This window comes from Ovis aries, chromosome 1, assembly GCF_016772045.2.
Source record: "Ovis aries strain OAR_USU_Benz2616 breed Rambouillet chromosome 1, ARS-UI_Ramb_v3.0, whole genome shotgun sequence".
NCBI classification, from domain to species: domain Eukaryota; kingdom Metazoa; phylum Chordata; class Mammalia; order Artiodactyla; family Bovidae; genus Ovis; species Ovis aries.
This window is the reverse complement of record NC_056054.1, coordinates 219,175,740-219,192,937: the sequence shown is the minus strand read 5'-3', so window position 1 is coordinate 219,192,937 and position 17,198 is coordinate 219,175,740. Positions and strand designations below refer to the sequence as shown.

Genomic DNA, 17,198 nt, shown 5'->3' with positions numbered 1-17,198 from the left:
ACTTACAGTAATGTACTTGGCTGGATGACTCAGTCTCATTCCTTAAATTTCTGTCTTCAAAAAGCTTACATACATTCTAACAGGTGCACACCAGTGTTGAAGTAAGTCAATTTTAAGGTGTAGGTATGAACCTGTGTATAAAATGAAGCTTCATTCCAGAACTTTCCTCCCTTCTTCCAACCAATCAATCTCATTTAATCTTCCCACTATGCTTTTGCAGAAACTGTATCTTAAATCTCAACTTAGGTGCATCAGTGAGAGCTCAAGGAGTTAAGTTTTCAACATTTCTCTTTCCTGGATAGACTGTTCAGCTGGAATGTTTGGAGACAATTGCCATCAACTTTGTGATTGTGAAAGAGAAAGCTCCTGCCACCCAGTAACTGGAAAATGCCTTCGTCCACCTGGGAAAACTGGAGGGAGATGTGATGCTGGTATGAACCAAAGCACCTTTGGATGTCTCCCTGACTCATAGATTATGTGGAAATATATAGATATTTTCATACAAAGAGCATTACTCAAAGAATATTGCCTCACCACTGCTTGTTACCTTGCCTTACTATAATTAATCAGGGTATGTAGTTGTTACATTATAGACATCCAAAACCAGCACCACAACAGAGAGAGCATACCTTGTAAGTACCTCAAAGTGATGCAGTTAAATACTGTGATCACAAAGTGATTCAAGAAAATACTAGATTTATAAGGCAATCAAGGTAACATCCAGATGGTTTCCTTAAAAACAAAGTTCTCAACTATTCTTTGGAAATCGAACTTATACTATTTGTTTTGTTTTACTTACAGGAAGAACATCCTTAAATAAAATTGAAATATTCAGGGACTATCTTTAAAAAAAAGAGAAAATAGATTCAATGAACCATTGACTTTTCACTTGCTGTTAAACTTAACAGATGCATACTAGATGAATAGGTTTTATATTAAATTCACAATAGTCCTGAAGGACTGACTGCGCCACAGGTATGACCCAAAGTAGAGCATTTAATCTCAGAATTTACCTTCTTCATCTGGCTAAAAGGAAGGTTCAGTTCAGTCACACAGTCATGTCCAACTCTTTGTGACCCCATGGACTGAAACACACCAGGCCTACCTATCCATTAGCAACACCCAGAGCTTACTCAAACTCATGTCCATAGAGTCAGTGATGCCATCCAACCATCTCATCCTGTATTGACTCCTTTACCTCCTGCCTTCAATCTTTCATAACATCAGGATCTTTTCAAATGAGTCAGTTCTTTGTATCAGGTGGCCAAAGTATTGGAGTTTCAGCTTCAACAGCAGTCCTTCCAGTGAATTTTCAGGACTGATTTCCTTTAGGATGTCTAACAGACTCTCAAGAGTCTGCTCCAACACCACAATTCAAAAGCATCAATTCTTAGGCACTCAGCTTTCTTTATAGTCTAATTCTCACATCCATACATGACAACTGGAAAAACCATATATTTGATTAGATGGACATATGTTGGCAAAGTAATATCTCTGCTTTTTAATATGCTATCTAGGTTGGTCATAACTCTTCTTCCAAGAAGCAAGAGTCTTTTAATTTCATGGCTGCAATCACCATCTGCAGTGATTTTGGAGTCCCCCCAAATAAAGTCTGATACTGTTTCTACTGTTTCTCCATCTATTTGTCATGAAGTGGTGGGACCAAATGCCATGATCTTAGTTTTCTGAATGTTGAGTTTTAAGCCAACTTTTTCACTCTCCTCTTTCACTTTCATCAAGAGGCTCTTTAGTTCTTCTTCACTTTCTGCCATAAGAATGGTGTCATCTGCATATCTGAGGTTTTTGATGTTCTCCCAGCAATCTTGATTCCAGCTTGTGTTTCATCCAGCCCAGCATTTCTCATGATGTACTCTGCATATAAGTTAAATAAGCAGGGTGACAATATACAGCCTTGACGTACTCCTTTTCCTATTTGAAACCAGTCTGCTGTTCCATGTCCAGTTCTAACTATTGCTTCCTGACCTGCATATAGGTTTCTTCAGAGGCAGGTCAGGTAGTCTGGTACTCCCATCTCTTTCAGAATTTTCCACAGTTTGTCATGATCCACCCAGTCAAAGGCTTTGGTATAGTCAATAAAGCAGAAATAGATGTTTTTCTGGAACTCTCTTGCTTTTTCAGTGATCCAGCAGATGTTGGCAATTTGATCTCTGGTTCCTCTGCCGTTTGTAAAACCAACTTGAACATCTGGAAGTTCTCAGTTCACGTACTCCTGAAGCCTGGCTTGGAGAATTTTGAGCATTACTTTGCTAGCATTTGAGATGAGTGCAATTGTGTGGTAGTTTGAGCATTATTTTGCATTGCCTTTCTTTGGGATTGGAAGGAAAACTGTCCGTTTCTAGTCCTGTGGCCACTGCTGAGTTTTCCAAATTTGCTGGCATATTGAATGCAGCACTTTCACAGCATCATCTTTTAGGACTGGAAATAGCTTAGCTGGAATTCCATCACCTCCTAGCTTTGTTCATAGTGATGCTTCCTAAGGTCAATTTGACTTCACATTCCAGGATGTCTGCTCTAGGTGAGTGATCACACCATCGTGATTATCTGGGTCATGAATATCTTTTTGTATAGTTCTTCTGTGTATTCTTGCCACCTCTTAGTGTCTTCTGCTTCTGTTAAGACCGTACAATTTCTGTCCTTTATTGTGCCCACCTTTGCATGAAATGTTCCCTTGGTATCTCTAATTTTCTTGAAGAGATCTCTAGTCTTTCCCATTCTATTGTTTTCCTCTATTTCTTTGCATTGCATTGATCACTGAGGAAGGCTTTCATTTCTCTCCTTGCTATTCTTTGAAACTCTGAATTCAAATGAGTATATCTTTCCTTTTCTCCTTTGCTTTTCACTTTTCTCTTTACACAGCTATTTGTAAGGCATTTTAGGAATCAGAGAACTAAAATGGACTGGAATGGGTGAATTTAACTCAGATGATCATTGTATCTCCTACTGTGGACACAAATCCCTAAGAAGAAATGGAGTAGCCATCATAGTCAACAAAAGAGTTCAAAATGGAGTACTTTGATGAAATCTCAAAAATGAAAGAATGATCTCTGTTCATTTCCAAGGCAATATCAGTATCCATTGATATCAATATCAATATTCCATTCAATATCACAGTAATCTTAGTCTATGCCTCGACCAGTAAAGCTGAAGAAGCTGAAGTTGAACAGTTCTATGAAAACGTACAAGACCTTCTAGAACTAATACCTCAAAAAGATGTCCTTTTCATCATAGAGGACTGGAATGCAAAAGTAGGAAGTCAAGAAATACCTGCAGTAGCAGGCAAATTTGGCCTTGGAGTACAGAATGAAGTAGGGCAAAGGCTAATAGAGTTTTGCCAAGAGAACACACTGGTCCTAGTGAACACCTTCTTCCAACAACACAAGAAGTCATCACCAGATGGTCAATACCGAAATCAGATTGATTATATTCTTTTCAGTCAAAGATTTAGAAGCTCTATACAATCAGCAACAACAAGACCAGGAGCTGACTGTGGCTTGATCATGGACTCCTTATTGCAAACTTCAGATTTAAATTGAAGAAAGTAGAGAAAAACATTAGACCATTCAGGTATGACCTGAATCAAATTCCTTATGATTATATAGTGCAAGTGACAAAGAGATTCAAGGGATTAGATCTGATAGAGTGTCTGAAGAACTATAGACAGAGGTTCGTGACATTGTATAGGAGGCAGGGATCAAGACTATCCCCAAGAAGAAGAAATGCAAAAAAAAAAAAAAAAAAAAAAGGAGGTTTGAGGCTATGTATTTCTAACATCATTTCCAGCACTAATCTGTGATTCTGTAACCTAGAATTTCAATCATGCTGAAAAAGCCACAGTAACCTTCCAGGTCAGGCTTCCCTGGTGGTTCACTGGTAAAGAATTCACCTGCTAATGTAGGAGATGCAGGTTTAATCCCTGAGTCAGGAAGATCCCCTGAAAGAGGAAATGGCAACCTACTCTAGGGTTCTCGCCTGGAAAACCCATCGACAGAGGAAACTGGTGGGCTATAGTTCATGGGGTCGCAGAGTCAGACACAACTTCGTAACTGAACAAATAATACAACGACGACCTTCAACGCTACAGGATAGTGCTAGTCACCTAACATCCATCTCCCCCACCCCATCTTGCTGCTGAGAAATAGCAATAAAAATGACTTGCTTTGAATACCACACCTTGCCCTGCCCTAAACTTTGCTTATATTTATTTCATCTGTATCACAACCCCATGAAATCATTGCTGTTCTTATTTCCATTTGACAGATGAGGAAGTGGAGGCACAGAAAAAAAAAGTGGCAGAGCTTGGAAGAAAAGGTCTGACCAACCTAGATAGCACATTCAAAAGCAGAGACATTACTTTGCCAACAAAGGTCCATCTAGTCAAGGCTATGGTTTTTCCAATGGTCATGCATAGATGTGAGAGTTTGATGCTTTTGAACTGTGGTGTTGGAGAAGACTCTTGAGAGTCCCTTGGACTGCAAGGAGATCCAACCAGTCCATTCTGAAGGAGATCAACCCTGGGATTTCTTTGAAGGGAATGATGCTGAAGCTGAAACTCCAGTCCTTTGGCCACCTCATGTGGAGAGCTGACTTGTTGGAAAAGACTCTGATGCTGGGAGGGATTGAGGGCAGGAGGAGAAGGAGACAACAGAGGATGAGATGGCTGGATGGCATCACTGACTCGATGGATGTGAGTTAGAGTGAACTCCAGGAGTTGGTGATAGACAGGGAGGCCTGGTGTGCTGTGATTCACAGGGTCGCAAAGAGTTGGACACGACTGAGCGACTGAACTGAACTGAACTGAGTCTGGCTTCAGACTTTGGGTGATGCTATTAGAAGGTGATACTGTATATGTAAACATCTGTATCTAGTCCAGAATAAGGAACGTCCAGTGGCTCAAGAAGTTATGACCAACCTAGAGAGCATATTGAAAAGCAGAGACATTACTTTGCCAACAGAGGTCTGTCTAGTCAAGGCTATGGTTTTTCCAGTGGTCATGTATGGATGTGAGAGTTGGACTGTGAAGAAGGCTGAGTGCCAAAGAATTGATGCTTTTGAACTGTGGTGTTGAAGAAGACTCTTGAGAGTCCCTTGGACTGCAAGGAGATCTAACCAGTCCATTCTAAAGGAGATCAGCCCTGGGATTTCTTTTGGAAGGAATGATGCTAAAGCTGAAACTCCAGTCCTTTGGCCACCTCATGCAAAGAGTTGACTCTTTGGAAAAGACTCTGATGCTGGGAGGAATTGGGGGCAGGAGGAGAAGGGGACAACAGAGGATGAGATGGCTGGATAGCATCACTGACTTGATGGATGTGAGTTTGAGTGGACTCTGGGAGTTGGTGATGGACAGGGAAGCCTGGCGTGCTGCAATTCATGGGGTCGCAAAGAGTCGGACACGACTGAGAGACTGACTGAACTGAACTGAGTAGCTCATTAAGAGTCCTGCATTCCTTCCAACCCCTCCTTCTTCCCTTCTGTGCAGACTTGCAGAATAAGGCCAAGAGATTTTGAGTAGTAACTAGGAATCATTTGGATCTTCAAACTCGGGAGCTTACTGATATTGACATTTCTTCTCTGAAAATCTGCTTCGTTTGTATCTTTAATCCTTGTGTTTCTACAAGTTTGTTTCTACAAACTGCACTACAAGTTTCTTGAGAGTCAAATCAATGTTTACTTATCTTTTATCAAAAACATTTAGAATTAGGTCTAGTACATGATAGCCTCAGCAAAAATTTTTGAATTCATTCTCACTTCCTTTTTCCACTTTCTGAATGGAGTCATGATAGACAGAAGTACCTGAACTTGGTAACATCTAAACTAAATTCATCACAATAAACATCCACCTGACATCATGATGAAGGCACAGGACACAGTCTCCAATGAAAGGCTCACTAAAGACAGTGCTTTTTGCATTTGTGGTTTCATCTAAATCCTCAAGAAAACCATTAATGTATATTAAATGCATATTATCAGCCAGGCATTTTCATTTTTACTAGATGCCTTTAATATTATCACCATGCCCATTTTCTTGGTGAGGAAGCTGGGAGCTGAAGATTAAGTAAGTTGCCCAAGGTTCAGTTCGGTTTAGTTCAGTCACTCAGTCATATCCGACTCTTTGTGACCCCATGAATTGCAGCACACCAGGCCTCCCTGTCCATCAACAACTCCCGGAGTTCACTCAAAGTCATGTCCATTGAGTCGGTGATGCCATCCAGCCATCTCATCCTCTTTTATCCCCTCCTCCTCCCACCCCCAAACCCTCCCAGCATCAGGGTCTTTTTCAACGAGTCAACTCTTTGCATGAGGTGGCCAAAGTATTAGAGTTTTAGCTTTAGCATCATTCCTTCCAAAGAAATCCCAGGGCTGATCTTCAGAATGGATTGGTTGGATCTCCTTGCAGTCCAAGGGACTCTCAAGAGTCTTCTCCAACACCACAGTTCAAAGCATCAATTCTTCAGTGTTCAGCTTTTTTCACGGACCAACTGTCACATCCATACATGACCACTGGAAAAACCATAGCCTTGACTAGACGGACCTCTGTTGGCAAAGTAATGTCTCTGCTTTTGAATATGCTATCTAGGTTGGTCATAACTTTTCTTTCAAGGAGTAAGCGTCTTTTAATTTCATGGCTGCAGTCACCATCTGCAGCGATTTTGGAGCCCCCCAAAATAAAGTCTGACACTGTTTCCACTGTTTTCCCCATCTATTTCCCATGAAGTGATGGGACCAGATGCCAGGATCTCAGTTTTCTGAATGTTGAGCTTTAAGCCAACTTCTTCACTCTCCACTTTCACTTTCATCAAGAGGCTTTTAGTTCCTCTTCACTTTCTGCCATAAGGGTGGTGTCATCTGCATGTCTGAGGTTATTGATATTTCTCCCGGCAATCTTGATTCCAGCTTGTGCTTCTTCCAGCCCAGCGTTTCTCATGATATACTCTGCATATAAGTTAAATAAGCAGGGTGACAATATACAGCCTTGAGGTACTCCTTTTCCTATTTGGAACCAGTCTGTGGTTCCATGTCCAGTTCTAACTGTTGCTTCCTGATCTGCATACAGGTTTCTCAAGAGTCAGGTCAGGTAGTCTGGTATTTCCATCTCTTTCAGAATTTTCCACAGTTTGTCATGATCCACACAGTCAAAGGCTTTGGCATAGTCAATAAAGCAGAAATAGATGTTTTTCTGGAACTCTCTTGCTTTTTCCATGATCCAGTGGATGTTGGCAATTTGACCTCTGGTTCCTCTGCCTTTTCTAAAACCAGCTTGAACATCAGGGAGTTCACGGTTCACGTATTGCTGAAGCCTGGCTTGGAGAATTTTGAGCATTACTTTGCTAGCATCTGAGATGAGTGCAATTGTGTGGTAGTTTGAGCATTCTTTGGCATTGCCTTTCCTTGGGATTGGAGGGAAAACTGACCTTTTCCAGTCCTATTGCCACTGCTGAGTTTTCCAAATTTGCTGGCATATTGAGTGCAGCAGTTTCACAGCATCATGTTTTAGGATTGGAAATAGCTTAGCTGGAATTCCATCACCTCCTAGCTTTGTTCATAGTGATGCTTCCTAAGGTCAATTTGACTTCACATTCCAGGATGTCTGCTCTAGGTGAGTGATCACACCATCATGATTATCTGGGTCATGAATATCTTTTTGTATAGTTCTTCTGTGTATTCTTGCCACCTTAGTGTCTTCTGCTTCTGTTAAGTCCATACAATTTCTGTCCTTTATTGTGCCCACCTTTGAATGAAATGTTCCCTTGGTATCTCTAATTTTGTTGAAGAGATCTCTAGTCTTTCCCATCTTATTGTTTTCCTCTATTTCTTTGCATTGATCACTGAGGAAGGCTTTCTTATTTCTCCTTGCTATTCTTTGGAACTCTGTATTCAGATGCTTATATCTTTCCTTTTCTCCTTTTCTTTTCACTTCTCTTCTTTTCACGGCTATTTGTAAGGCCTCGTCAGACAGCCATTTTGTTTTTTTGCATTTCTTTTCCATGGGGATGGTCTTGATCCCTGTCTCCTGTACAATGTCATGACCCTCCGTCCACAGTCCATCAGGCACTCTGTATCAGATCTAGTCCCTTAAATTTATTTCTCACTTCCACTGTATAATCATAAGGGTTTTGATTTAGGTCATACTTGAATGGTCTAGTGGTTTTCCCTACTTTCTTCAATTTAAGTCTGAATTTGGCAAAAAGGAGTTCATGATCTGAGCCACAGTCAGCTCCTGGTCTTGTTTTTGCTGACTGTATAGAGCTTCTCCATCTTTGACTGAAAAGAATATAACCAATCTGATTTCAGTGTTGACCAGTGGTGATGTCCATGTGTGGAGTCTTCTCTTGTGTTGTTGGAAGAGGATGTTCACTAGGACCAGTGCGTTCTCTTGGCAAAACTCTATTAGCCTTTGCCCTGCTTCATTCCATACTCCAAGGCCAAATTTGCTTGTTACTCCAGGTGTTTCTTGACTTCCTACTTTTGCATTCCAGTCCCCTGTAATGAAAAGGACATCTTCATAGAACCATTCAACTTCAGCTTCTTCAGTGTTACTGGTTGGGACATAGGCTTCGATTACCGTGATATTGAATGGCTTGCCTTGTAAATGAACTGAGATCATTCTGTTGTTTTTGAGATTGCATCCAAGTACTACAGTTCAGACTATTTTGTTGACCATGATGGCTACTCTATTTCTTCTAAGGGATTCCTGCCCACAGTAGTAGATATAATGGTCATCTGAGTTAAATTCACCCATTCCAGTCCATTTTAGTTTGCTGATTCCTAGAATGTCAACATTCACTCTTGCCATCTCCTGTCTGACCACTTCTAATTTGCCTAATTCTTGGACCTGACATTCCTGGTTCCTATGCAATATTGCTCTTTACAGCATCGGACCTTGCTTCTATCACCAGTTCCATCTACAACAGGGTATTGTTTTTGTTTTGGTTCCATCCCTTCATTCTTTCTGGAGTTATTTCTCCACTGATCTCCAGTAGCATATTGGACACCTACCAACCCAGGGATTTCCCCTTTCAGTATCCTATCATTTTGCCTTTTCATACTGTTCATGGGGTTCTCAAGGTGAGAATACTGAAGTGGTTTGCCATTCCCTTCTCCAGTGGACCACATTCTGTGAGACCTCTCCTCCATGACCCTCCCATCTTGGGTTGGCCCTACACGGCATGGCTTAGTTTCATTGAGCTAGACAAGGCTGTGGTCCATGTGATCAAGTTGGCTACTGTCTTACTCTGGTTTCTCTTTCCTTGGACGTGAGGTATAGCTGGTTAATGGGAGCTTAGGGATTTGAAACAAGCAGTCTGGATCCAGAGTTAGACTTTTATCATCCCCAGTCGATACTGCCTCTCAAGGAAAAGAAAGAGATAGGGACTGCTTTCAGTTGTCTATCTGCCTCATCCACTAACCAGAGTGAGTGCTGTTTAATTTAATTTAATTTATAATTCACATCCACAGTCACACATGACATTTTAAGTGCTCAGTGGCCACATGACTAGTGGCTACAGTATTGAATAGCTTGGTATAGAACATTTTCATCATTTCCGAAAGTTCTATCCGACAACATTTAGCAATGACTTAAAACTAGCCACTAAACCAGGAGAGCTGATGGACAAGCTGAAAATGAAAACCGCACTGTATGGAGTTTCTATGGACTAAATTCGCTATCACATAGTCTCTTTCATCCACAAGTAAATTGCCACGTGACAGTGGATGCTTTGTATTAACTTGTTAATTCTAGGTGGGCACCTCAAGGCCTCTCTTGTTGTGAGCTCTTTGGGGTACCCATAGCCTACACAGACGTACTGTGGGCTCTTTTATTTGCATTTTTATTTTCAATTAGGCACAGTTCATCTGCGATATTAACTGTGAACAGCTGTGTCTATGCAGGCACTATAAAGATAAAAGACCTCATTTTAATTTGAACTCTGGTAAAGAACCTATTAAACAGCCATAATATTAATTCATAAAAGAATGTAGCAGCTTTTTATTGGATTACTTCCCCACCCCCTTGGTAAATTAACATTTGCAGACATTCAAACAGATGTCTTAAATACACATCGTTATTAACATGAAAATGTGGTATTTTTGTAAATTAAAATCAGATTCTGAACTGCTCAGGAGAGATTCTGACTCATAACTCTTTTTCAAACAAGAAAACTAGGTCTTAAGACCAAACTAAGTAATCCTTCCACACACTAGGCAGCGGTGGGTATGTTAGGTTAAATTCAAAATGACACAGAGTTTTGTTTTGTGTGTTCATAAAGTTTGATGATTAAAAAAAAAAGATTCATTTTAGAGTAGTATTTGCATCACCTCCCGAGTTCCTTCTGCCTACTGGTTGTTCCTTGATTTAGGAAGGAATTGAATTTCTGTTTGCTCATGTTGAAACTCTGTCAAAAGAATTAATTGTAAAATTGACATAGGTTTTCCTTTATCTCATATTTTAAATGCAACTAGTTAAGATGAGAGCTAGACCACGTCTAAATCTATCTTCATTATCCAAGAAAGAAAATTAAAATAAACATGCACTGCTTGTGGAATATTTAGGGTGAATCTCTAACCCAGCAAAAAGAATTTTGAGACTAGAAAGAACTGTTTAACAAAATTTTGCTCACAGACTTAGAATCTGCTCTAGGTGTCTGTATCTTTATATTGCTATCTCTAATTTTTTCTACCTTCCAGCTTTCCACTTTCTGATTTGGGCTTTCTTTTCCATATGCTTAATACCTGGTGTCTTTCTACACGGTAGTGCAGAATAAGGAACGAACACTTGAGAACTTAGAAATTCACCTCTGTCTTTTTCCAGGGGTCTAACATTTGAGGATTTCCCTTAAGATATTCAAACCTTAGTTCATCTCTTTCCAGAATGAGAAAGCTTACCTCACCACCTTTCCTACCTCACAGGTGTTTGTTAGAGCCAATTAAGATATATTAGGAACCCATTTTGAAAAATGGCATAGAGCTAGATGAATGTTATTATTGCAAAGTTAAGTTTCTCTGGTCCTTAAATGTTGGTAAATTGAGTTATTTCCCAGTCTTGCCTGACTGCCTAAGAAATGTGAAACCATCTTCGGTTTCCATGGGTTGGGCTTGGCTTTCTTCCCAAGCTCACAATCCTTCAGAAACAGAACCTGTTAATTCTCTGCTAAGTCTCTGCTGGATATCAGACTAAGACAAAATATGCAGGTTGGGGTGTGATTTTGGAAGGGAGACTTTTTTTAGTCCATGTTTTGTTATTTTGATTAAGCTAACACTTTTTAATTCCTTTTCTTCATTTCTCTACTGATTGTGATCACAATGCAATTCAAGTTAAAGATAGTTATAACCCTTTAGCACATATAGCAGGATCCTCCATGAGATCTATAATCCTTCCAACATATGTTAAGGGATGAGAGTTGAATTTAAAGTCATTTCATTTTCAGCAACATAAGCACAAGTAATTGTGTTTTCAACCTAAAGGCAAATTTCATATATTGTGTTTTTTGGGTAAGTGTTGCCTTTTTCTGACCTCAAGACAACTAATCCATTTTCCTAGTGTCCCTCACAAAGCGCTACTATAAGCTGTATTGAATAATCTAATTTTGAGAAGGCATTTTGAAAATATCAGTTGCTGTCCTGTCTTCTCATCTGTTTGATTTTGTCACTGACTTTCTTAACACTCTTCAGCCTCCTCCTGTTTCCCATTAAAGTCCCTACTTTCTTATATAACATTCTAAGCATGGGAAAAAGATACCAATGGTTAACCAGAATTCTTTACAAGCCTATCATTATCTTATTGAATTCCAAGAAATAGTAGTAAAAAGACTGATTGAAATGCATATTTGAATTGGTTTTATTTTTATTTTCCCCCTCACAGGATGCAGGTCAGGCCAGTACGGACCCAACTGCCCTCTGAAGTGCCAGTGTGCCCACACAGCTCACTGTGACCCTCTTAATGGTCACTGCGATTGCCCCCCAAAGAGAATGGGTCCAACCTGCGAGGAAAATGGTTTGGACGATCCTCAACAACCAAATGCTAACAGCTTTTCAGTGGATGAATAGAATTTTGCTGAGGTTCACCCATGGTTCATCATCTTAACTTTGGCAGAGAAATGTACTTACTCAACCATCTTCAGCCCAGCCTCGCCTGTTGTGAGGTGAAAGACAGGACGTCTCAACTTTATGGTCTCCAAGCACAAGTTCCACTCTCTAGCCTACCCTTCCCAACTTCCTTTCGCTGAAGAACATGCCCAAGAAAAAGAGAATGTTTTTTCAAGGTCCCAAATTGTAGTAACATTTTGGACTAATAAATGAAACTCTTTTTTTTATGTGCACAGGAGGTATTTAAATTTGGAAGTAAGAACTGCTTTTCAGTTCAGGTTGGACTGCACTGAAATATTCACACCTATTCACTGAAGACCTCAGTGACCATTAAGTAGCTGGATCCTCTTTAGAAATGTCTAGAATTTCATCTATTTATTCTCGGTATCCTGCTTCACAGCTAAGTCAGCTTCAGATTGTTAATGTATTGTATTTCAAACATGACTTTTGGTGTGGGAGGCTATTAAGACTTTAGCCACATAAAGATCAGGGCAAAAGTATGACGTGCAGACTTACAATGAATCATCAAAATGTTTAATGGTGTTCTCCTCATCACTGGTCAGCAGACAGGAAGAAAAAGTGAGTAAAACTGATCAAGGCAAGTGCTTAGCCTGCTCCACAGATTTCCCATGGAGTAGGACCTGATTGGAAGTAAGCTTTTAATCCACACTGTAATCTTCACCCAAGCTGTTCATCAGTTAGGTCGGTTCTATAAGATGTGTAAGCATGAGCCATGTGATGAGCCCCAGAGAGACACATCAATAAATATGATTATATTCTTGCTCTCAACTGGTTTATAAGTGTTTAAAATTTCAGATGACTGCTTAACTCACTTTAAATAACAATGATTTTCTTGATTAGAAATGTTGTTATTCATGTTATCTAATGGGATAAACAGAGAATACTGAAATGACATGACTAGATATTTGACTTAAAATAATATGTACACAATATAGTATTTAAAGCTCTTAAATAAAATTTTAAATAAAATATTTAAAACTTTTTTTTTAAGTTTCTGTCCTTCAATTTTATTTTTTTGACTCAAGAAAAATATTTAGTATTCTTATGTTTTGACTTGTTCTGTAGATTCTCTCTCTCTCTTTTTTTTTTTTTTTACTTTACAATATTGTATTGGTTTTGCCACACATCAACATGAGTCTGCCATGGGTGTACACATGTTCCCAATCCTGAACCCCCCTCCCACCTCCGAAATATTTAAAACTTTTAAATAAAATCTTAAGAAAGATTTGACAGGGATTTATGAAAAATGTTTGGTGTTATCAGTTCACTAGTTTCTGATCTTTACTTAACATTTATCTTCCTATATCTCAGCACAGTTGACAGAGATATATCATATCCACAATAGACAGTCAGGGCAAATTTACTGTTATTAAATAATATGAAAGATATGATTAGATAACGTCCTCAAGGATTGCTTCTAAATTTGCTTTGGTCTTAAAAGAGTTACAATCAACTTATCCTTTTTTAGTCTCCATCTATAGTATTTGAAATTAAAGTTTTATGTTTACAATTAAAGCCATTTTAACTATTTTTATCCAGTCAATTGCAAACTATGCCTTATTCTGAATATTTGACCATTTCCCTTACCTTTTATTTTTAAAACTTCTCTCAGATATCCTCATCTTACCTGCAAAGAGTATAAACAGCCTTCTTTCTCACACTGCCATCTACCATTGAACTCCCTTCATTTCAAGACCTAAAAAAACCAGTGACTGCACACAGGGGAGAAAAGCAAGATACCAGATTTCTCTTTCTTACTAGAGATTTTATCACTTAGTAAGACACAAAATAATTTGGCAGGAAAAAAGAAAAATAAGAGATTTCTTTAGGTTGAGTTTTTTCTTATGTATTACTTGAAAGAGAAACTGAGTCTGTCAGTCTGATCCTTTGCGACCCCATGGAGTATACAATCCATGGAATTTTCCAGGCCAGAATACTGGAATGGGTAGCCTTTCCCTTCTCCAGGGGATCTTCCCAACCCAGGGACTGAACTCAGGTCCAGATTCTTTACCAGCTGAGTCACAAGGGAAGCCCTCTGTATTGCTAAAGTCTTTATAAATGAGAAGCCATATATAAAATGTCAAGCACAATTCTTGGCAAATGGCAGATAGTCCATATATGATCTCTTTTCGTCTCCTTTTCCACCCCACGCTCTAAAACTAATTATGAGAGTAGGAAAGCAGAGTCATTGCATGAATCGCTAGTCACACAGTCATGTGACCCTGTAGACAAACTGAGTTTGACTTTCATAGCTCTCCCATTCAACAGGAATCAATGCAAGTTACCAGAGCCACTTTTCTTTACAAAATTTTTATAGATTTCCCTTTCATATCAAAAAAGAAAATAGAAAAATATTTAAAACCCAGAAGGTTTCCATTTTACTTTTAGCCACCTTGAAAAATCTTAAGTGGGACCCTACAAAAGTTAATAGTCATGTGGTAAATCATCTGTTCTAAAAATATTCCAGTTTTTTCTCTTTGAGGACACTAACAGATGTCTAAAAATCATTTAAGCAATGACATTTCATTCATGGACCAGCATATAATAAACGTTAATCTTAATTTAACAGATGGAAAAGTATAAGATAGAATTTCCTTATAAAATCATGTAACAGAATTTAAAAACTCATTTTTAAATCACTGGCATGTTAAAATGCTTTAAATCAAGAAGATAATATACAATAACCCACATTTCTGAATAAATATAGCATACTTTTTATTTCTGTAAGGGTTTACCTGAGCTTTCTACTTGTCAACGGCTACTGAGGTATAGTGACGTAGAATTTGGCTACCAAGAAATAATTTGCACAAAAGTTTTAAATTCAGCTATTGTTTAAAGTGAAGCATGATTCAATAGACATGTCTTTTTTAAACTAAAGTTCAATGTCAAATTAGAATCATTGTCATTGGGTAGAAATACTTTTTATTATTCCTTCTTCTTCTCCTCCCTATATAATCTGCTCTTTGAATGTGGAAATGCTGACCCCAAAAGAAATTCATCCACCCATAATACCCCTTTTCAAAGGTGCCTATGTTGTTATGTTTCAGTCTCTCATTTGAAATACAAGAGCAGAGTGGGGATTACTATGCTTTTCTGCAATAATATAGCTCAAGTTTAAAGAAAAGTGAGCAGATGTATGGAAGTGTGCTGGCTAATTTGGAGTTTTAATCTAAAAAGCCTGGGATATACCATTTCAGTTTAACACCTAACTTTCCCCTTGCTCTTTCTAACTTCTACATTCATTTATTGAGTTTTCCAGATGAGACAGCTATTTGACACAGGTTAAATTATTTTTAGAGAACTTGGAAATCATTCCAAGAGTTAGTGGCAAGAATGGCATTTCCTTTGTTAGAAATAGCAAAGAGGGTTTGGCTTCTCCTGGGCCTCTTTCACCTTGGTTTCTCCAAGACCTGGTAATACAGATGTAGCAAGAATTTAAAAAAGCATTTTGATGAAGTGAACAAATAATAGCAACTGTCTACACTCTAGGAGTTATGTATTCAATTCAGTTGAAATAACTTTTCATGGTTCTATAACAGGAAAAAAAAATCAAAGTAGCTGAGTTTTTAAAATAGATTTCAAAGTGATTCCAAAGTTTTGACTCTTTTGCTAATCATGGGGAAACTATGTCCTACTTTCTCTGCTTATGTTTTAGTTTTCCTAAATCAAAAACACAAAAAACAATAATTAAGGTCTAGGAAATCAGTTTAAAAGCAGTAGATATCTCTTTTCTATACTTTTACAAATACTGACACACTCTCTCATCTCTAAAAGTTTTGTCAGGATTATAGGAAACACTATTTAATAATTCTTATTTTGATATTTGTGTGCAAATAGCTTAAATTTTGAAGAAAATTAATTCAAATGGCAAATATTAACATTTTTATTTATATTCTTCCACTGGATATCTTTAAAATATGTAAAGTTTCATAATGCCTCTACTTGAAAAGACTGTAAGAATATCTACCAAATATAACTTTATTGCTCAGACCTCATGAGGAAAGTTCAACAGTGGTCCATCAGACAAAAAGATTCATGTGAAGAATTGGATCTTAAGTGCCTAAGTGTTGACAATATTGGTCTCTTGAAATGGAGAACACTGGTTTGTAAATAAAATTCCATACGTAAGACTTGAATGAATTTGGTAGCTAAGTTTAACATATATTTGATGAATAATGGAACTTGTAACTGATTAGATATATAATTCATTGGTAATATTTGAAATCATTTATTGACTGAAAAATGGCCTTCACTAGTGTTGCTTTTTAACTATTACCTAAAAAGCAATTTTCTGTATTTTTAACTTTTGTCTGAATTTATTAATATACTGAGAGATATTAATATTTATTGTTTACAACACTAGGTACTACTGAAAGCATGAAAAAATAGTGGTGAACAAGATGGATGTATTCCCCACTCTCATAAACTTACAGTCTGGTATAAGATATTAGCCAAGGAGAACAATGCTTTTAAACATTCTTAGCTTTGCAGTGAGTTTTAGAGTTCATTAATCCTTTCCTAAGTCTATTTCTCACAAATTTGTTAATGCTCCTATATTAACACACTTTGATAAATCAAATGTATCCTACCTAACTTTAAAAAATCCACACACAAGATTTTACTCTTAATGCCACTACAGGAAATGAAATATTATTTAAAAACTTGTGAAATACCATTTTACATTTATAGAAAACTCTATTATTTTTTGTAATGTAAAAAGGAAGTCCACTTTCAAATCTATTCTTGTAGCTCTAGTGGCATGGAGATTTAGGTAGTGGAAGTAGAGAAAAAAAGAAAATATTTCTCTTATTCTGAAACCAACATGTTCTTTCACCATCCACTACTGCCTTCTCTTTTGGTAAAAATAAGTGTTTCCCGGTGAGAGAGGAGAGTTTTCAGACATGTTTAAGAATCTGATTTTATAATAAGGTGTAATTCTCCCAAGTATTAAAAAAAAAATCTTGTTATTTTAATGATGTCTGAAAATAAGATTAGATTATTTCTTTTTTCAATAGCTGTAAAAGACATATAACATAAAATTTACCATTTTACCAATTTTTAAGTATCTAATTCAGTGG

General features: G+C 37.9%; 1 protein-coding gene across 1 annotated transcript; it reads left to right on the top strand.

The window, feature by feature from the left end:
* The first annotated feature begins 224 nt into the window (after positions 1–224).
* Positions 225–13,102, top strand: LOC106990882 (multiple epidermal growth factor-like domains protein 6). Its single transcript, XM_027963754.3, has 2 exons — positions 225–431; positions 11,876–13,102. The coding sequence occupies exons 1-2, from the start codon at positions 317–319 to the stop codon at positions 12,058–12,060; spliced, it is 300 nt and encodes a 99-aa protein (XP_027819555.3). The 5' UTR covers positions 225–316; the 3' UTR covers positions 12,061–13,102.
* Positions 13,103–17,198: the final 4,096 nt, after the last annotated feature.

What these genes read in the sequence shown, in the direction of transcription:
- LOC106990882 (XM_027963754.3), top strand. Translation starts at nt 317, where the DNA reads ATGTTTGGAGACAATTGCCATCAACTTTGTGATTGTGAAAGAGAAAGC. An exon ending in TGGAGGGAGATGTGATGCTG is followed by an intron (nt 432 to 11,875) that starts GTATGAACCAAA and finishes TCCCCCTCACAG; the next exon opens with GATGCAGGTCAGGCCAGTAC.